General features: G+C 42.1%; 1 protein-coding gene across 1 annotated transcript in view; it reads right to left on the bottom strand.

The window, feature by feature from the left end:
* Positions 1 to 9,087: 9,087 nt before the first annotated feature.
* Positions 9,088 to 22,244, bottom strand: part of LOC135508784 (UPF0606 protein KIAA1549L-like) — a 45,789-nt gene continuing 32,632 nt past the window's right edge. The window contains exons 15-23 of the mRNA XM_064929003.1: positions 21,794 to 21,918; positions 21,296 to 21,510; positions 18,601 to 18,739; positions 16,848 to 17,219; positions 16,558 to 16,655; positions 14,314 to 14,456; positions 11,034 to 11,194; positions 10,846 to 10,919; positions 9,088 to 10,745 (exon numbers count right to left, since the gene is read on the bottom strand). Coding sequence (XP_064785075.1) covers positions 10,890 to 10,919; positions 11,034 to 11,194; positions 14,314 to 14,456; positions 16,558 to 16,655; positions 16,848 to 17,219; positions 18,601 to 18,739; positions 21,296 to 21,510; positions 21,794 to 21,918 — 1,283 coding nt within the window. The 3' untranslated portion in view covers positions 9,088 to 10,745; positions 10,846 to 10,889. The remainder of the gene's footprint in view (positions 10,746 to 10,845; positions 10,920 to 11,033; positions 11,195 to 14,313; positions 14,457 to 16,557; positions 16,656 to 16,847; positions 17,220 to 18,600; positions 18,740 to 21,295; positions 21,511 to 21,793; positions 21,919 to 22,244) is intronic.

Below are 22,244 nucleotides of genomic sequence, written 5' to 3'. Positions count from 1 at the left end.
AATTGTCTTAAATCATTTATTTATTACTAACTAAGTAATTCACAGAAATGCATAAACAAACGAGGTAAATGTGGTTACAAGAAATGATAGGAGAATGTGCCCTAGTGGGATAAACCGGCATGGCGGCTTTTTAGACAAAAGGGGAAGTGGGGGTCGACTAAGAAGTCACTACAGAGTGATAGTTATAACAATTGAAATGCTAATCCTTTGCACATGAACGCTCACTCACTTGGAAACAATTGCAATCAATATATATATTTACGCTCAGTGTGTCGTCTTGATCGCTGGTGAAAAGTTCATTTATTTTGTAGAATTGTCCATCTCTCTCCCGCTCTCTCTCTCGGTTGTGGTTAGAGGGGATTGTTCAGAGTGACAGTCGTTATAGAATGGATGTTTCGGCGGTTGTCGTTCTTCGCGTTCAATGATACCAAATTCCTATCTGCAGACTAGTAATTAATATCAAAGACTTGTTCTTATTCTGTCGGTATCAATAGTCTAAGAGTTTAACCACGTGGTATGGTTAAAAGATTCAGCAATGGTCTACAACCTGTCCTCCTAATGGAGAAAAACATGGTCTGCAACCTTTAGCCATCTTGTAATTAAGGTAAGCTCGGTCTGCTGATCGAAAACCCGAGTGGGGGTTTTATTCGGAAGGGCCGAAGAGGGCTGTCCCAGGATGTCTGACCCTAACTGGGCTCAGGGGCGGTCCTCGGATTTAGTTCAAATCAAAAGGGAATTGTATTTTTCTTCATTAAACAGTCCAAAATCATCATCTCATCTGTGAATCATGGGGGGGAGTATTATTATGGCGTGGGCATGTATGGCTGCCAGTGGAACTGGTTCCCTTGTATTTATAGATAATGTGACTGCTGACAAAAGCAGCAGGATGAATTCTGAAGTGTTAGGGCTATATTATCTGCTCAGATTCAGCCAAATGCCTCAAAACTCATTACATTTACATTTTACATTTAAGTCATTTAGCAGACGCTCTTATCCAGAGCGACTTACAAATTGGTGAATTCACCTTCTGACATCCAGTGGAACAGCCACTTTACAATAGTGCATCTAAATCATTAAGGGGGGGGGGGGGGGTGAGAAGGATTACTTATCTTATCCTAGGTATTCCTTGAAGAGGTGGGGTTTCAGGTGTCTCCGGAAGGTGGTGATTGACTCCGCTGTCCTGGCGTCGTGAGGGAGTTCATTGGATGGTGTTTCACAGTGCAGATGGACAATGACCCGAAGCATACTGCAAAAGCCACCCAATACTTTTTTAAGGCAAAGAAGTGGAATGTTCTGCAATGACCAAGTCAATGGCCTGACCTGAAACCAATTGAGCATGCATTTCAATTGCTGAAGGCTAAACTGAAGGGAAAATGCCCCAAGAACAAGCAGGAACTGAAGACAGCTGAAGTAAAGGCCTGGCAGAACATCACCAGGGAAGAAACACAACATCTGGTGATGTCTATGGGTTCCAGACTTCAGGCAGTCATTGACCTCAAAGGATTTGCAACCAAGTATTAAAACTCACAATTGAATTTATGATTGTTAGTTTGTCCAATTAATTTTGAGATAATAAAATTGTGGAGACCACATAAAAAGTGCTGTAAATCCTACACCTTTCACCTGAGTTGGATGTAATTACCCTCAAACTTTCAGCTCATCTTGATTGTTTCCTTTCAAATCCATTGTGGTGGCGTACAGAGCCAAATGATAACTTGGTCAATGTCCAAATATTGACTGTAGCTGATCCGCTTTTCACACACTCCTTTCAACACATCCACTTGCCCATACTCTGGTTGCCATATATAGGGCAAAATAGTTCCAATAATATTTCCACCATTCATTTTTCCCAATGGTGATTTTTGGAACACTTAAAATAAGGGCTGTGTTCCTGTGTAGGCTTACCCTGGCGTGATGTTTGATAACCATGTCAGACAAGATTCAGCTCTATTTACTCTCAGATTCGAAAATGTTAATTGGTATCAAAGTAGACATCATACAAGACTACAAATCCCTGCAAGCTCCTGACACCTTCACTAGCAGGTATTCTGATAGCCAGTGGTAAGGTGTTGAAACTGCTATTGGGACTCTGCTGTTGAGACAGCTTTACGTGGGCGCTGTCTGTCACCGTTATAGTGCAATTAAAATTTTGTGTTGTGTTGCTGGCATGCATAAAAATTAAAAATAAATATGCCTGCTAAAATCGCCACATTTGGATATTATTTTGTGCATGCCAGCAAACCCACTACACAACACTGAACAAAAACATAAACGCAATATGCAACCATTTCAAAGATTTTACTGAGTTTCAGTTCATTTAAGGAAATCAGTCAATTGAAATAAATAAATTAAGCTCTAATCTATGGATTTCACATGACTGGGATATGCATCTGTTGGTCCCAGATACCTTTTAAAAAATGTAGGGAAGTGGATCAGAATACCAGTCAGTATTTGGTGTGACCACCATTTGCCTCATGCAGCATGACACATCTCCTTCTCATAGAGTTGATCCGGCTGTTGATTGTGGCCTGTGGAATGTTGTCCAAGTCCTCTTCAATGGCTGTGCGAAGTTGCTGGATATTGTCAGGAACTGGAACACGCTGTCGTACACGTTGATCCAGAGCATCACAAACATGCTCAATGGGTGACATGTCTGGTGAGTATGCACCTGTGCATTCAAATTGCCATTGATACAATGCAGTTATGTTCATTGTCAGTAGCTTATGGCTGCCCATAACATAACCCCACCTCCACCATGGAGCACTGTGTTCACAACATTGACATCCGCACACCGCTCTCCCACACAAGGCCATACATGCCATCCCGGATTCATCAGAGAAGAGCGTGACAGTGAAGGTGAGCATTTTCCCACGGAAATCTGTTGTGATGCCGAACTGCAGTCAGGTCAAGAAGCTGGTGATGACGACGAGCGCGCAGATTAGCTTCCCTGAGACGGTTTCTGACAGTTTGTGCAGAAATGGTTTGGTTGTGCAAACCAACAATTTGGTATTTGGTATTTATTAGGATCATGAAACATGACATAATACATAGTATGGAACACAATTAGTCAAGGACTGAAATACATACATTTAAAGTGTCACACACAGCCTACACATCAGTATATACACAGAATATCTAGGTCTGATACATAATACAGTGCCAATTACAACATAATATATTTAAAATGGCTGTGTCTCTTCACAGCCCCTTTGTGCAGTAAGGTATCATTTGTTTTTTGAATCTGGTTTTATTACTAGCTTGAATTACCTGAGCTGGCAGAGTTTCATGTCGTCATGGCTCTATTTAAAACTGTGTTTCTCAACCTCTGTTCTGGACCTAGGGACTGTGAAGAGACCTCTGGTTGCTTGTCTTGTGTTGTACTGATGAGTATCTGAACTGTGTGTTTCTCAACCTCTGTTCTGGACCTGGGGACTGTGAAGAGACCTCTGGTTGCATGTCTTGTGTTGTACCGATGAGTATCTGAACTGTGTGTTTCTCAACCTCTGTTCTGGACCTGGGGACTGTGAAGAGACCTCTGGTTGCATGTCTTGTGTTGTACCGATGAGTGTCTGAACTGTGTGTTTCTCAACCTTTGTTCTGGACCTGGGGACTGAAGAGACCTCTGGTTGCATGTCTTGTGTTGTGCAGATGAGTATCTGAACTGTGTGTTTCTCAACCTCTGTTCTGGACCTGGGGACTGTGAAGAGACCTCTGGTTGCTTGTCTTGTGTTGTACAGATGAGTGTCTGAACTGTGTGTTTCTCAACCTCTGTTCTGGACCTAGGGACTGTGAAGAGACCTCTGGTTGCTTGTCTTGTGTTGTACCGATGAGTATCTGAACTGTGTGTTTCTCAACCTCTGTTCTGGACCTGGGGACTGTGAAGAGACCTCTGGTTGCATGTCTTGTGTTGTACCGATGAGTATCTGAACTGTGTGTTTCTCAACCTCTGTTCTGGACCTGGGGACTGTGAAGAGACCTCTGGTTGCATGTCTTGTGTTGTACCGATGAGTGTCTCAACTGTGTGTTTCTCAACCTTTGTTCTGGACCTGGGGACTGAAGAGACCTCTGGTTGCATGTCTTGTGTTGTGCAGATGAGTATCTGAACTGTGTGTTTCTCAACCTCTGTTCTGGACCTGGGGACTGTGAAGAGACCTCTGGTTGCTTGTCTTGTGTTGTACAGATGAGTGTCTGAACTGTGTGCCAACTGTTTGAACAGACAGTTCAGTATCTTCAACACATCAATACCTCACACAAAGACCAATAGTGATGCAGTCAATTTCTCTTCAACTTTGAACCAGGAGAGACTGACATGCATATTACTGGCACTTTCACTTTTTGTACATCTAAGTGTGATACGTGCTGCTTTATTCTGGACCAACTGAAATTGACCTATGTCCTTCTTAGCTGGGCAGTAGTTCAGGTGTAACAAAAATAGGGCCTGTAGGACTTGTCTGGTTGACTGAGATGTCAAAAAGACAGAGCAACACCCTATCATGGACAGACCTCTTCCCATTTTAGCAACCATTGAGTCTATATGTTTTGACCATGACGTCAACTTGCTCAAGAGCTATATAATTCAATAAAAGATCTAAACAAGGTTTAACATTGAGCGAGTGACTTGTCCCAAAATCAATGCTTTTTTGTTTTTTAAATATTTAGCTTCATCAGCTATCTGGCTGGCTGGTGTCAGACGATCCTGCAGGTGAAGAAGCCAGATGTAGAGGTCCTGGGTTGGCATGGTTACACGTGGTCTGAGGTTGTGGAGGTCCTGGGCTGGCGTGGTTACACGTGGTCTGAGGTTGTGGAGGTCCTGGGCTGGCATGGTTACACGTGGTCTGAGGTTGTGAGGCCGGTTGGACATACTGACAAATTCTCTAAAATGACATTGGAGGCAGCTTATGTTAGAGAAATTAACATTAAATTCTCTGCCAACAGCTCTGGTGAACATTTCTGTATGTAAACACATTTGTGCATCAAATATGAGAGAAATAAGCTTTTTGTGCGTAATGAAGATTTCTAGGATCTTTTATTTCAGCTCATGAAACATGGGACCAACACTTTGCATGTTGCATTTTCGTTCAGTGTAGATTCCATGTCACAATACAATGACAAATTGATTCAACCAGTTTGTGCCCAGTGGAACAGAACTTTTCAGCTTGACAAATCTCATGGTTGGCTTACATTATCACCATTCAGCATATATTCTTATCCAGAGAAATTAGGATTGAGTGTATTGCTCTAGTCAACTTGGGGATTTGAACCAGCAACCTTTCAGTTACTAGCCCAACGCTCCTAACGACTAGGCTACCTGCCACTAAGTAGAACTGTTTACCTTGGATATAAACCTTTTTCTTATGCACAACCAGTGGTCCTGGAGGCTGTGCTCTGTGTGTTGACTACCTCAGTAGGAGAGGAGGAAGAAACAGATGAGAACAATTTGAACAGGGTCTATATCCTGTGGCGAAGAGAGGGGATTGTTCTTGTCACTGCATCAGGGCCTGGGGGTTGTTCCATGGTTAGCGGGATGAGGTGCAACAGACACCTCAGCAGGTAGGGACATCAGCCTGGCTCCAGAGCCGCAGAGGAGGGGGTACCTGGGTAATGTGTTGTTGTTAAACAGGGTTGTCTCACCAGCAGCAGGCTCGCGAGCAGGCCATGACATCATTCCAAACAGTGTTGCCAGCTGGGAAGGCCCCTTAGATGAGAGCCGTGTATGAATAACACTACAACATGTTTAAGAAAAAATCCAGGGGCATTATGGGAGATAAAAGCATCTAGACCTCCATTAATGCCAGAGACTTTGGTCTTGTAAAATGGAGATTTGTGAAAACCTTAATGAGTTACAGGAATTCTGCCTCCCCCTTGTGGGGATAAAGATGAACTGCCAGTTGATCACACATTTACCATATTAGCAATGCGTGATCTGACCTGGTGTTTTAGGGGTAAGCCTTGAGTACCAAAAAAATCCTGAAGGTTACTCACAGGCTTACTGACAATCTGCCTCTATAAGAGGAACTGATCCAATATTACTTTAGATCTCTGTGTATATGGATTGATGTCCCTAAAACAAGTTTATCTTAATGTAGCTCAGTAGTCTCAGACTGTACTGAAGAGTCAAGGTCCTGACGTGGTTACCATCTCCTTGGAGGACTGATACGGCAATTAATCATAATGTGTGGGAAAAGAATACCAATTTTAAAGCTTTCTGAGGACAATAAATTGTTCAGTGTAAAAGCTTTGTATTCAGGATTCATTGCTTGTAGAAAGTCAAGAAAAGTCCTTTTAGATGCTGTGGTCTTTATAAATCCTTCAACGTCACTGGTCAAATGAGTTTCCCTCGAGGGACGTTCAGCTCCTTAGACAATGGGAACATTGCACTGTCAGATGGCTGTGAGACCCTGACATTTATTCACTGAACTAGTAGAACATGTCACACACGGACTCCCATCTCCCTCCCGTGCAGGTTCCTACTGAAAGTAGCTATTGTTCATTCAGGGTTGTAAAACTAATGTTCCACTCAAGAAACAAATTCCAAGTTGTAATTTATTGGGTTTTATTTCACCAAAATTCTGCATAACTACATTCAACTGCATTCTTCATAACATGATTCAAACTGCTGTGCCTTCAGAAACCTCCGGGGCTAAACATCACATTTAATCTCAGAGAAATGAGGTAAAAGAAACATCAGGAGTACATCAACGTATGTCAACTCTTTCATTATGTTCCTTTTGACTGTTCAACTCAATCACATTTTCCCCTTCATTAGCTTCAAATATGGGTAACTGAACATACCAATGATATTATTTTCAACAAATGGAAGTGCCTTTTGTCTCTTAGCGATACAAGTTACAATGACGACGATTCCAAGCATCAACCAGATTGTTTGTGCTTGATAAAGGCAAAGATGTTCAACTCATAGGCTGGATTTGAATTATTTTTCAAGTCTCATCAACATTGTTTCGTGAATCTTTACTGTGACTAAATCTAGTAGAGGAAGAATGTTTTACCAGTGTATGTGTAGAGCAGAAAAAGTAGACATTTTATGTAGTATTACAGAGCAAATCACACAGATTCTCTAAATGTCTTTGCATTTGGGCATTTTACATGGTTTATCATACTTCCTTTGGAATATTACGCTTAAACGTAAAAATAATGGTTTCATATTTTTGTAGAAAAATAGTTAAATATTTTTTTTCAAACTAGGTAAAAACAGTTGGTATCCATTTGAAGACACCTAGTCAGTCAAACGAATGGACTAGACACTGACTATCCATTTGAAGACACCTAGTCAGTCAAACGAATGGACTAGATACTGACTATCCATTTGAAGACACCTACCCAGGCAAACGAATGGACTAGATACTGACTATCCATTTGAAGACACCTAGTCAGTCAAACGAATGGACTAGATACTGACTATCCATTTGAAGACACCTACCCAGTCAAACGAATGGACTAGATACTGACTATCCATTTGAAGACACCTACCCAGGCAAACGAATGGACTAGATACTGACTATCCATTTGAAGACACCTACCCAGGCAAACGAATGGACTAGATACTGACTATCCATTTGAAGACACCTACCCAGGCAAACGAATGGACTAGATACTGACTATCCATTTGAAGACACCTAGTCAGTCAAACGAATGGACTAGATACTGACTATCCATTTGAAGACACCTACCCAGTCAAACGAATGGACTAGATACTGACTATCCATTTGAAGACACCTAGTCAGTCAAACGAATGGACTAGATACTGACTATCCATTTGAAGACACCTAGTCAGTCAAACGAATGGACTAGATACTGACTATCCATTTGAAGACACCTACCCAGGCAAACGAATGGACTAGATACTGACTATCCATTTGAAGACACCTACCCAGGCAAACGAATGGACTAGATTCTGACTATCCATTTGAAGACACCTACCCAGGCAAACGAATGGACTAGATACTGACTATCCATTTGAAGACACCTAGTCAGTCAAACGAATGGACTAGATACTGACTATCCATTTGAAGACACCTAGTCAGTCAAACGAATGGACTAGATACTGACTATCCATTTGAAGACACCTACCCAGGCAAACGAATGGACTAGATACTGACTATCCATTTGAAGACACCTACCCAGGCAAACGAATGGACTAGATACTGACTATCCATTTGAAGACACCTACCCAGGCAAACGAATGGACTAGATACTGACTATCCATTTGAAGACACCTACCCAGGCAAACGAATGGACTAGATACTGACTATCCATTTGAAGACACCTAGTCAGTCAAACGAATGGACTAGATACTGACTATCCATTTGAAGACACCTAGTCAGTCAAACGAATGGACTAGATACTGACTATCCATTTGAAGACACCTAGTCAGTCAAACGAATGGACTAGATACTGACTATCCATTTGAAGACACCTAGTCAGTCAAACGAATGGACTAGATACTGACTATCCATTTGAAGACACCTAGTCAGTCAAACGAATGGACTAGATACTGACTATCCATTTGAAGACACCTAGTCAGTCAAACGAATGGACTAGATACTGACTATCCATTTGAAGACACCTAGTCAGTCAAACGAATGGACTAGATACTGACTATCCATTTGAAGACACCTACCCAGGCAAACGAATGGACTAGATACTGACTATCCATTTGAAGACACCTAGTCAGTCAAACGAATGGACTAGACACTGACTATCCATTTGAAGACACCTACCCAGGCAAACGAATGGACTAGATACTGACTATCCATTTGAAGACACCTAGTCAGTCAAACGAATGGACTAGATACTGACTATCCATTTGAAGACACCTACCCAGGCAAACGAATGGACTAGATACTGACTATCCATTTGAAGACACCTAGTCAGTCAAACGAATGGACTAGATACTGACTATCCATTTGAAGACACCTAGTCAGTCAAACGAATGGACTAGATACTGACTATCCATTTGAAGACACCTAGTCAGTCAAACGAATGGACTAGATACTGACTATCCATTTGAAGACACCTAGTCAGTCAAACGAATGGACTAGATACTGACTATCCATTTGAAGACACCTACCCAGGCAAACGAATGGACTAGATACTGACTATCCATTTGAAGAAAAAGCAGTTATTCATATATTTTGATATTAATATTGCATGCTTAACAAAGTATTTGCATTGATACTGCAGTTTTGTGGGGTCAGGAACTCAGGATGAGAAAGTGCTCTGTTCATCTAATATCAGACTAAACTAATAACGTCCCTACATTGTGATAGATCAAACCTTATTTTATTTTTTATCATCACATTAAACCTGATTCTGTCACCATTTTGAAATGTAAAAACCTTTCCAATGCTATGTCATTATTAGATATTCAATATCAGCAATATCACAGTAATACAAATCAAGTCTGGTTATATGTTTTGGTGGTTGTTGATCTACCCGAAACTGCACTGATTAACTCAACTAGTAGCATATACATGGTAAAGAGCCCTAGCAATCACATTATCCGTGTTTTGAAATCCAGGCAATTCAGTGAATACTAGTAAAACATAGCATTATGCATCATTTTGCTTATGTTATGACCCAGTGAGTATTTGTGTATATGCATATACCAGCATATGCACTTACATGAATTAATACATTTGAAATTTGGTCATGTTTTACACTAGATGATCCTGGTTGTTAGATAGTGTTGGTACACTTGACATATTTGAAAATAGGATTCAAAACAATCTGACCTTCCTTCAAATTCAAAATGCATTAAAGCAAGTCAACATGTCAAGAAAATTGTGTCAAAATATACACAGAAAATATCTCTCTCTCTCACTGCTTGTAAAAGTCTCTTCAATAATTAATGTTGTCATGTTACATTATAAATTGAATAAATATTCCTGTGGCCGATCCAACACATCTGATTAATTACCACTCTGTCCAGTGAATGAATATGACCCAATATAAGTCAGAATCTCCAAATACAAATACATAATAACACTTGCAAGTAAAGAACCATTGTAAGATCATTTGTGTGCTGCAATATATGCCTCTATTCAGCTTTTCATAATCATGGTTAGTAGACCCACCTCATTAACATATGAATGACAGAACAGGTGTTTGTTTTTACTGTAATCTGATGGGGTGAAGGTCATGGGTACATTTCAGAAATACAGAATGACAATGCCAATCACACCAAAGCTTTTCTTGCACAAATGTCTTCCTTAAATTAAGGTGAGCGCACAAGATACACTCATTAAATGTTTTACTCATTCAAAATAAGAAGTAATGCACAAAAGTAAATGACAAAGCACACAAATATCCAAAAACTGAAACAGCTCAAGACGAGTTAGATACTATTTTTTTTGTCATTTTAAAAAATACACATAAACCATCAGTTTAGTAGGTAAAACTCTTCTTTCCATTAAAGAATTTGGATCATCAAAAAGCACAGTCAGTCCAGCTCTGTCATTGGATGGTGTGGACCAGGGCAGAGGCTGTATGTGGCATTACCATGCTGCTGCTCTACTCTAGGCCATCCTCCGCTGGCTGGTGGCAGTTGACATGGAGGCTGTGAGGCCTGTGTGACCTGGGGCTCAGAGACCATGGGGGGCCTGGATGGGCTGAGGAGGCAGGCCAGAGGCCAGCAGGTGCCAGGGGTGACAGTGAGGGCAGGGTGCTCTAGTCCAGGGGTACTCACTGTGAGGGAGGGAGGCCCTACTGCCCAACCGATAGGACACCTGGAAGACAAAGAGAAAGAAATGTAATGAAAGGAAATGAGCCACAAAAACCCAAATCATTGATAGAAAATGCTGTCTTGTATTAAGTGTGTGTGCCCACCAAGATATATGCTGTTTCCACTCAGTGCCAGAGATCAGGTAATCTCAACAAATGGTTTCTAAATGACACTGGTTCTGAAAAGAGAAGAGACTGGTTTAAACAGGGACTAATAGTGAGGAATCCAGATCAAACAATCTGTGTTATACAAGCTAAATATACGGGGACATTGTTCTGGTTCAGATACTAACAGTATTTACAGTATCATTCCACTGGTGTGGGATGTCCTCAGGTTCCGGTGGGTAGGACATCCAAGATGGGCTTCCGTACGACGATGGTGGAGACATGACAAAGTAGTCAGAGTAACCAGGGTGGTTGGCTGATATGGCGTAGACTGCTGTCATTGGGTTTCCTGTAGAGATGAGCAGTGTGGTTAGCCAATCAGAGGCTTAAATGAGTGAACTTAAGAAATTTGACAGAAAACCATATATATATATATATATATATGGTTTTCTGTCAAATTGAAGTCGGAAGTTTACATACACTTAGTTTGGAGTCATTAAAACTCTTTTTTCAACCACTCCACAAATGTCTTGTTTTGGCAAGTCGGTTAGGACATCTACTTTGTGCATGACACAAGTAATCTTTCCAACAATTGTTTACAGACAGATTATTTCACTTATAATTCACTGTATCACAATTCCAGTGGGTCAGAAGTTTACATGCACTAAATTGACTGTGGCTTTAAACATCTTGGAAAATTCCATAAAATGATGTCATGGCTTTAGAAGCTTCTGATAGGCTAATTGACATAATTTGCGTCAATTGGAGGTGTACCTTCAAACTCTGTGCATTTTTGCTTGGCATCATGGAAAAATCTAAAGATATCAGCCAATACCTCAGAATTTTTTTTTGTCTGGTTCATCTTTGGGAGCAATTTCCAAACACGTGAAGGTACCACATTCATCTGTACAAACAATAGTACGCAAGTATAAACACCATGCAGCCTTCATACCACTCAGGAAGGAAACGCATTCTGTCTCCAAGAGATTAACGTACTTTGGTGTGAAAAGTGCAAATCAATCCCAGAACAACAGCAAAGGACCTAGCAAAGGAAACAGGTACAAAAGTATCTATTTCCACAGAAAAACGAGTCCTTTATCGTCATAAACTGAACGTCCGCTCAGCAAGGAAGAAGCCACTGCTCCAAAACTGCCATAAAGGAGCCAGACTACGGTTTGCAACTGCACCTGGGGACAAATATCGTACTTTTTGGAGAAATGTCCTCTGGTCTGATGAAACAAAAAGGAACTGTTTGGTCATAAAGGCCATTGTTATGTTTTGAGGAAAAAGGGGGAGGCTTGCAAGCCAAAGAACACCATCCCAACCGTGAAGCACGGGGGTGGCAGCATCATGTTGTGTGGGTGCTTTGTTGCAGGAGGGACTGGTGCACTTCACAAAATAGATGGCCAACGAGTCCTTTATCGTCATAAACTGAACGTCCGCTCAGCAAGGAAGAAGCCACTGCTCCAAAACTGCCATAAAGGAGCCAGACTACGGTTTGCAACTGCACCTGGGGACAAATATCGTACTTTTTGGAGAAATGTCCTCTGGTCTGATGAAACAAAAAGGAACTGTTTGGTCATAAAGGCCATTGTTATGTTTTGAGGAAAAAGGGGGAGGCTTGCAAGCCAAAGAACACCATCCCAACCGTGAAGCACGGAGGTGGCAGCATCATGTTGTGTGGGTGCTTTGTTGCAGGAGGGACTGGTGCACTTCACAAAATAGATGGCATCATGACGAAGGAAAATTATGTGTATATATTGAAGAAACAAGACATCAAGACATCAGTCAGGAAGTTAAAGCTTGGTCGCAAATGGGTCTTCCAAATGGACAATGACCCCAACATACTTCCAAAGTTGTGGCAAAATGGTTAAGGACAACAAAGTCAAGGTATTGGAGTGGCCATCATAAAGCCCTGACCTCAATCCTATAGAACATTTGTGGGCAGAACTGAAAAAGCATGTGCGAGCAAGGAGGCCTACAAACCTGACTCAGTTACACCAGCTCCGTCAGGAGGAATGGGCCAAAATTCACCCAACTTATTAGGGGAAGCTTGTGGAAGGCTACCTGAAACATTTGACCCAAGTTAAACAATTTAAAGGCAATGCTACCAAATACTAATTGAGTGTATGTAAACTTCTGACCCACCGGAAATGTGATGAAAGATATAAAACCTGGAAAAAATCATTCTCTATACTATTATTCTGACATTTCACATTCTTAAAATAAATAATAATAATAATAATAATAATAATAATAATAATAATATAATAATAATAATAATAATAATAATAATATATCCCATTTAGCAGACGCTTTTGTCCAAAGCGACTTACAAGTCGGCTGGGGCCACTACTTTTACATATGGGTGGCCCCAGTGGGAATCGAACCCACGACGCTTGGCGTTGCAAGCGCCATGCTCTACCGACTGAGCCACACAAGTGGTGATCCGAACTGACCTAAGACAGGGAATTTTTATTAGGATTAAATGTCAGGAATTGTGAAAAACTGAGTTTAAATGTATATCGCTAACATCCTGACCAGAACGGACATGTCACGTGTGCATGCGTCGCAAAATAAATTTTGAAATCTATGTTATTCAATTATTGCACCCACACTGCTTGCGCGCGCCAACGAGTATCTGCGTTGCCAAGGGCTAAAATAGAAGTCATTACTATTTCTGATGCAGATCGCGCTGAAAGTCCTGCCTCACCCATCTCCTCATTGGTTTATAGAAACAGGTACCCACGTGCCATTTCCTTATTGGTTATACCCACGTGGGTGATTGAAAGATGAAATGTTTTGCCGGTTCTCGTGGTAAAAGTGTAGATGCCAATCACCACATAGGTTCAGAGATGAAAAAGCCTGGACGGAGGAGAGGTGACAAGAAACGATTCGGTTGGCTATTTTATGTGTGGATTAATTGTCGGAGTAGAAGACCTTGTGCATGTCAGGTAAAATAACAACTCAATGTTTATATCCCAGGACAAATTAGCTAGCAAGTGCAAGCTAACTAGCTAAATTACCATACATGTTTAAGGCTTTTCGACCTGTCCCCAAATTAATGTAATTGGTTCAGATTTTGTTTTGATATTTTAACCTGCGTGTCGTGATCGTGTTTGGTGTAGGGGGACAAAATAGATGTATGCACGATGGCGCACGCGCACAGCCAGTTTCGGTTCCTTGTGTATGTAAACTTCCGACTTCAACTGTGTGTATATATATATATATATATATATATATATATATATATATATATATATATATATACAGTGGGGCAAAAAAGTATTTAGTCAGCCACCAATTGTGCAAGTTCTCCCACTTAAAAAGATGAGAGGCCTGTAATTTTCATCATAGGTACACTTCAACTATGACAGACAAAATAAGGGAAAGAAATCCAGAAAAATCACATTGTAGGATTTTTAATGAATTTATTTGCAAATTATGGTGGAAAATGAGTATTCTGACCTGAGTAGCTGGTCATGGACTGGTCAACAGTGACAGCAGGGAAGGGCGCTCTGTTGATAGGCAGGTAGGTGGCACCATTGTGCTGATTCTGTATCTCAGAAGCCTCAGAAATGCGAGGTTTCAGGCTGATGTCGGGTGTAGAACTGCAGAAGGGGGACAAAGACAAAATTAGCTTTTACAACAATTTTCCTGCAATTCTACACATTGTGAAATAGGGTGGAGAGAAATGTTTAGCAATTTTTAATATGATATATGAGTGAGACAGACTAACAAAATCAATGGGGGGCCCCCGGCTGGTAATTCGACCATGATTACAAAGTTTAGATAGCTTACCAATCCAAAAAATGTTTGCTGACATGGCTAATGGAGTGACTATCAGTGACAGACATAACAAGAGAAAAACTGCTGAGGCACAACCAAATTTCTAAATTGCACCTTGTGTATTCTACTATTCTAACTTGCAACAGTAAGTTGACACCCGAATGAGTAAAACAAAAACAAAAAATGTATTGATCAAAAGGTTTGCCCATCCCTGTTTTAAAATATGCAGAATAACAGTAGAGTAGAAATACAACAACACATGAGCAGCATAACATCTAAAGTAGTACAACAAAAGTTAGGATAGGAAACGCTACACAGCTAAACGCTATACAGTACGCTAGTTACAAATAGACCTTCAAAAGAAGTATACTGAGCAAAACTATAAACACAACATGTAAAGTATTGGTCCCATGAGCTGAAATAGAAGATCCCAGTCATTTTCCATACGCACAAAAAGCTTATTTCTCTTAAATTTGGTTCACAAATGTATTTACATCCCTGTTAGTGAGCATTTCTCCTTCCAAGATAATCCATCCACCTGACAGGTGTGGCATATCAAGAATCTGATTCAACAGCAATATTCGTTGCACAGCTGCACCCTGCACTGGGGACAATAAAAGGCCACTAAAATGTTCAGTTTTGTCACACAACACAATGCCACAGATGTCTCAAGTTTTGAGGGAATGTGCAATTGGCATGCTGACTGCAGGAATGTCCACCAGAGCTGTTGCCAGAGAATTTAATGTGTATTTCTCTACCATTAGCCGCCTCCAACATTGTTTTAGAGGATTTGGCAGGACTTTCAACCGGCCTCACAACCGCAGACCATGCTTAACCACGCCAGCCTAGGACCTCCACACCCGGCTTCTTCACCTGCGGGATCATCTGACACCAGCCATCCGGACTGCTGATGAAACTCTGGGTTTGCATAACCAACGTTTCTGACAGTTTGTGCCAAACTTCTATCTCAGTGTAGCTGACTGGCGTCGTAACCGAATTCAGTGGGCAAATGCTCACCTTCAATAGCACTGGCATGCTGGAGAAGTATGCTCTTCACTGATGAATCCCGGTTTCAACTGTACCGGTCAGATGGCAGACGTGTGTATGGTATTGTGTGGGCGAGCGGTTTGCTGATGTCAACGTTTTGAACAGAGTGTCCCATGGAGGCGGTGGGGTTATGGTATGGGCAGGCATAAGCTACGGACAACAAACACAATTGCATTTCATCGATGGCAATTTGAATGCACAGAGATACCGTGACAAGATCCTGAGGCCCATTATCGTGCCATTCATCCGCTGCCATCACCTCATGTTTCAACATGATAATTCGCTGTCCCATATTGCAAGGATCTGTTCACAATTCCTGGATGCTGAAAATATCCCAGTTCTTCCATGGCCTGAATACTCACCAGACATGTCACCCATTGAGCATCTTTGGGATACGCTGGATCGAAGTGTACGACAGCGTGTTCCAGTTCCCGTCAATATCCAGCAACTTCCGTTGAAGAAGAGTGGGACAACATTCCACAGGCCATAATCAACACTCTGATCAATTATATGTGAAGGAGATGTGTCACACTTCATGAGGCAAAATGTGGTCACACCAGATACTGACTGGTTTTCTGATCCACGCCCCTACTTTTTTCAGATATCTGTGACCAACAGATGCATATCTGTATTCACAGTCATGTGAATTCCATAGATTAGGGCCAAATAAATTCATTTCAATTGACTGATTTCCTTATATGAACTGTAACTCAGTAAAATCTTTGAATTGTTGCATGTTGCATTTAGATTGTTGTTCAGTGTAGTAGGTTGAGCATGTTTAGCACTGTGTGGATGTGCATATATTGGAATGAATGTTATTTGCATCCGTTTACTGTCTTTCTAACAGCTTGAAGGGAAGAGGAGGGAGCTTCGTACCGCCTCATTGAGGTCCCAGGAGGGGGTCCAGGTCTGGAGGGGATCAGAGTGGGCGGAGGTCCAACGCACATGTCAGGAAGCTGAGTGAACCTGAAGCCCTGCAGCACCAAACACAACACACAGACACAGTTCAATCAGTGTGTGGGTGTTTAAACATAATGTCCTATACAGATACCATATTATTATGTGGATGTTCTACAATAGCTTTCAGGATTTATGTTTAAAACACCACCGTAAACATAGACATTTTTTGCTGTTGCTTTATTGCATGATCTAATCAATGCACTCACAGGCTTGGGTAAGCTACACTGGTGTATTTCCGGCCCGTAGGCAGATCCATGCTGGCGGCCTCCTCCACATGGGTGGTTCATGGTGCCAGGGGCACTGGTCACTCCCTCGGAGTAGGGGCTGGTGTGACTGGGGTTGTAGGAACTGTGGAGGTGGGGGTGAATGTGGGGGTGGTGGTGGTTGGAGGGCAGGGCCTCATCTGGGGCCAGCCCAAAGGCATTACCCAGCAGGAGCTGCATCTGCTGACGGACCTCACCGATGGAAGGCTGAGAGCTCAGAGTGGACGAGTCTGAGAGACCCTTGACCTGATGGCTTCCACCATAACCCAGGGAGCTCATCAGTCGGTCCACATTGGTCTCCTCAAGCGGCTCCACCTGACACACAGGAAGGCGGACACACACAAACACACACACACAGGGTTATCCATTTGCAATTTAAAGGCTCAGCACATTCAGAGCTACACTGAACAAAAATATAAACGCAACATGTAAAGTGTTGATCCCATGTTTCATGAGCTGAAATAAAAAATCCCAGACATTTTCCATAAGCACAAAAAAACATATTTCTCTCAAAATGTTCACACAAATTAGTTTACATCCCTGTTCATCAGCTTTTCTCCTTTGCAAAGATAATCCATCCACCTGACAGGTGTGGAATATCAAGAAACAGCATGGTCATTACACAGGTGCACCTTGTTCTGGGGACAATAAAAGGCCACTTTAAAATGTGCAGTTTTGTCATACAACACAATGCCACAGATGTCTCAAGTGTTGAGGGAGCATGCAATTGGCATGCTGACTGCAAGAAATGCTGAGGAATATTTATGTCTGTAATAAAGCCCTTTTGTGGGGAAAAACTATTTCTGATTGGCTGGGCCTGGCTCTCCAGTGTCCCCCACCCCACCCACTGGGGGGCACCCCTGCCCAATCATGTGAAAGCCATAGGTTAGGGCCTAATTTATTTATTTCAATTGACTGATGGCCTTATATTGCTTCTACACCTGCATTGCTTGCTGTTTGGGGTTTGGGGCTGGGTTTCAGTACAGCACTTTGAGATATCAGCTGATGTAAGAAGGGCTTTATAAATAAATTGGATTTATATTACTATAACTCAGTAAAATATTTGAAATTGTTGCGCATACATTTTTGTTCAGTATATTAACTGGTATCGAATTTCACATCTGAATCACTGAACAGGCTATAATCATGTTCACTGACATTCAGCAATGTAGTGCCTGTGCATGCAGCATAAAATGATAGCTCTAAGAACGAGCTCCATCGATGTGCTAGATGGAGGTTTTAAAGTTTGGATGAAGGTAATCCTCTTCATTTGAGCCATAGAGCTTAGAATAAGGATTGGGAGAGAGGCATTTTGGGACAAGCTTTGTTCTAGGGTTTTCTTTAGGTTATTGCACCCCCGTATCAGAACTTATCTATGCTCAACCCCTTTTGCCCATGCGGTGACTCCAGTAGTATGGTGTACATTTCAGGACAGGGATGCGTACCTCCAGTCCTCGGCGGCCTGATTAGTGTCACACTTTTGCCCCAGCTACTAATACAACTGACTCCAATAATCAATTAATCATGATCTTTAGCTTAGAATGCAATGAGTTTAATCAGCTGTGTTTGCCAGGGATGGGGAAAATGTGTGTCACCACTCCGGCCTGTGAGGACTGGAATTGACCATCCCTGTTTTACATCTCATGGATGTCTTAAAATGGACAATGTTCAGCAGTGATACTCAGTGAGGCCTCACGTCATAGCCGCTGTTGCGGATCCCTCTTCTAGACCTCTCCCTGAGGACCAGCAGGTCCATCTCCGTCTCCACGGGGCCAGGGCTGCTGGCAGCCAGGGACTGACGGCTCCAGTAGGCTGGCTCTCTGGATGGGGGATGCCTGAAATAGGGATATCATAGTTGCCATCGTCATGACAATCTCCATCATAATCCTCATCTGCAACATCACAGGAATATTTCAGACATTTCAAATGTGTATTTCAAATCAAATCAAAGTTGATTGGTTGCGTACACAGATTTTCAGATGTTTCCAACAGTGCACCAATATCCACCAATACAATACACATCATCCAGAAAAATACTAAAATAAGTTACAGTTGGAAGTCGATAGTCGGAAGTTTACATACACTTAGGTTGGAGTCAATAAAACTAATTTTTCAACCACTCCACAAATTTCTTGTTAACAAACTACAGTTTTGGCAAGTTGGTTAGGACATCTACTTTGTGCATGACACAAGTAATTTTTCGAACAATTGTTTACAGACAGATTATTCTACTTATAATTCACTGTATCACAATTCCAGTGGGTCAGAAGTGTACATACACTATGACTTAAACATCTTGAAAAATTCCAGAAAATTATGTCATGGCTTTATAAGCCTCTGATAGGCTAATTGACATAATTGGAGTAAATTGGAGGTGTACCTGTGGATGTATTTCAAGGCCTACCTTCAAACTCTGTGCATTTTTGCTTGGCAACATGGAAAAATCTAAAGAAACCAGCCAAGACCTCAGAAAAAAAATTGTAGACCTCCACAAGTCTGGTTCATCCTTGGGAGCAATTTCCAAACACATGAAGGTACCACGTTCATCTGTACAAACAATAGTACGCAAGTATAAACGCCATGGGACCACGCAGCCGCCATACCGCTGAGGAAGGAGACGCGTTCTGTCCCCAAGAGATGAACGTACTTTGGTGCAAAAAGTGCAAATCAATCCCTGAACAACAGCAAAGGATCTTGTGAAGATGCTGAAGGAAACAGTAAAAAAGTATCCCATATCGACATAACCTGAAAGGCTTCTCAGCAAGGAAGAAGCCACTGCTCCAAAAACCGCCATTAAAAATCCAGAATACGGTTTACAACTGCACGTGGGGACAAAGATCGTACTTTTTGGAGAAATGTCCTCTGGTCTGATGAAACAAAAATAGAACTGTTTGGCAATAATGACCATCGTTATGTTTGGAGGAAAAGGGGGGAGGCTTGCAAGCCAAAGAACACCATCCCAACCGTGAATCATGGGGGTGGCAGCATCATGTTGTGGGGATGCTTTGCTGCAGGAGGGACTGGTGCACTTCACAAAATAGATGGCATCATGATGAGGGAAAATGATGTGGATATATTGAAGCAACATCTCAAGACATCAGTCAGGAAGTTAAAGCTTGGTCGCAAATGGGTCTTCCAAATGGACAATGACCCTAAGCAAAGTTGTGGCAAAATGGCTCAAGGACAACAAAGTCAAGTATTGGAGGGGCCATCACAAAGCCCTGACCTCTATCCATTTGAACATTTGTGGGCAGAACTGAAAAAATGTGTGCAAGCAAGGAGGCCTACAAACCTGACTCAGTTACACTGGCTCTGTCAGGAGGAATGGGTCAAAATTCACCCCACTTATTGTGGGAAGCTTGTGGAAGGCTACCCGAAACATTTGACCCAAGTTAAACAATTTAAAGGCAATGCTATCAAATACTACCAAAAACTTCTGACCCACTTGGAATGTGAGGAAAGAAATAAAATCTGAAATAAATTACTCTCGCTACTATTATTCTGACATTTCACATTCTTAAAATAAAGTGGTGATCCTAACTGACCTAAAACAGGGAATTTTTACTAGAATTAAATGTCAGGAATTGTGAAAAACTGAATTTAAATGTATTTGGCTAAAGTGTATGTAAACTTCCGACTTCAACTGTACATAGGATGAGCCTGGACTAGAATACAGTATATACGGTGTACATATAAAGTGGGTGAAACTGTGCGTAAACATTATTAAAGTGACTAGTGTTCAATACATAAGTTGTTATATGATTGTAAACAAACACTATGCTTGGCATCCCCCTGCAAGAGATTTTGTCACATTAACGATGTCCCGGTGCTGCAGTCACCGGTACATGTAGGCATTCTGAAAAGTCACTTTTAAACCAGTGGATCTGTTTATGTTGAAAACCCACTAAACACCCACTGTACACCCACTGAACACCCACTGAACACCCGCTGAACACCCGCTGAACACCCACTAAACACCCACTGAACACCCACTGAACATCCACTAAACACCCACTGAACACCAGCTGAACACCCGCTGAACACCCACTAAACACCCACTGAAAACCCACTGAAAACCCACTGAACACCCGCTGAACACCCGCTGAACACCCGCTGAACACCCGCTAAACACCCACTAAACACCCACTGAGCACCCACTAAACACCCGCTAAACACCCGCTGAACACCCACTGAACACCCACTGAACACCCACTGAACACCCACTGAGCACCCACTAAACACCCGCTAAACACCCGCTGAACACCCACTGAACACCCACTGAACACCCACTGAACACCCACTCAAACATGAAAGCAATTCTTCCTGTATGTCTCTTGGCATATTACATAATGTGGATGCAAAAAGAGGCATTTGTCTGTCTGCTCCCCCACCTCCTGATGTGGCATCCTGCATAGGATGCCCTCTTCTCCTCAGCAGTCATTGGCTCCTTGGCATTCTCATGCCTGCTGTGCCTCTCTCTGGGGTTGAATGGGTGGATGCCATTGTCTGTAACAGGGAAATCACAGTAGCCTTTTCTGTTGGCTTTCTGCCGTTGTTTGTTCCTGTAGTGTTCGATGTCGGACTTCTGCTTGAGCCCCACATTTGCCTGTAGACGAAGTAATTTGTATTACATTAGTATTGATTCTAGTTTGACATTACTTGGTATTTGAAGTAAACGTGGTGAGGTATCTACTGAGGTCCCTCTTCTCTATAAAGAAACATTCGGTTCCAAATCCATTCCTACTTCCAATTGGCCCAAACCCTTTGATGTCTGCAGAAATATAGCTCCACTTCTACACTGCTTTTACAGTACACATCCAGAACATTCATCTTTAGAATCTTCATCTGGCAGACACAATGTAACCAGCAGGCTGGGGGTGGTGTCTCACCTCCCCATTGAGGACGACTGAGTCCTGGCTGTGACTGGAGGAGGATGGGTAGGAGTATGTGGGCTGGGCCGCCATTGGCTTGATGGTGATGAGTCGCAGTGAGCCAGTGTGGTCCTCATAGGGATCTGCTGGGATGAGAGGACATGGCTAATTAGCACAGCGCTAGCTAGCCCAGCGATGACTGATACTGCTGTGAGCACTTCACTGACGTCATATGGCGGTAGGCTACAGTGGGGTTACTGGTGTATTAGTCTCTCATCAGCACCAATCAAACAGAGCAGATGTTGTTCTAGGTTAACTGCTTCAGTGCTCAGATCACTCTGCATATACTGTAGACGTGGGAAAAGTATTAATGTATGAAAACTAGAAAATATAGGAGATGGCTTATACCCAAGGGAAAGTAAATGGCATTCTAAATGTACATCTAAGGTCTTGAGAGGGAAATAATACA

This window comes from Oncorhynchus masou, chromosome 22 (assembly GCF_036934945.1).
Source record: "Oncorhynchus masou masou isolate Uvic2021 chromosome 22, UVic_Omas_1.1, whole genome shotgun sequence".
NCBI classification, from domain to species: Eukaryota; Metazoa; Chordata; class Actinopteri; order Salmoniformes; family Salmonidae; genus Oncorhynchus; species Oncorhynchus masou.
The sequence above is the reverse complement of the archived record's forward strand: the minus strand, read 5'-3'. Positions and strand labels throughout refer to the sequence as shown.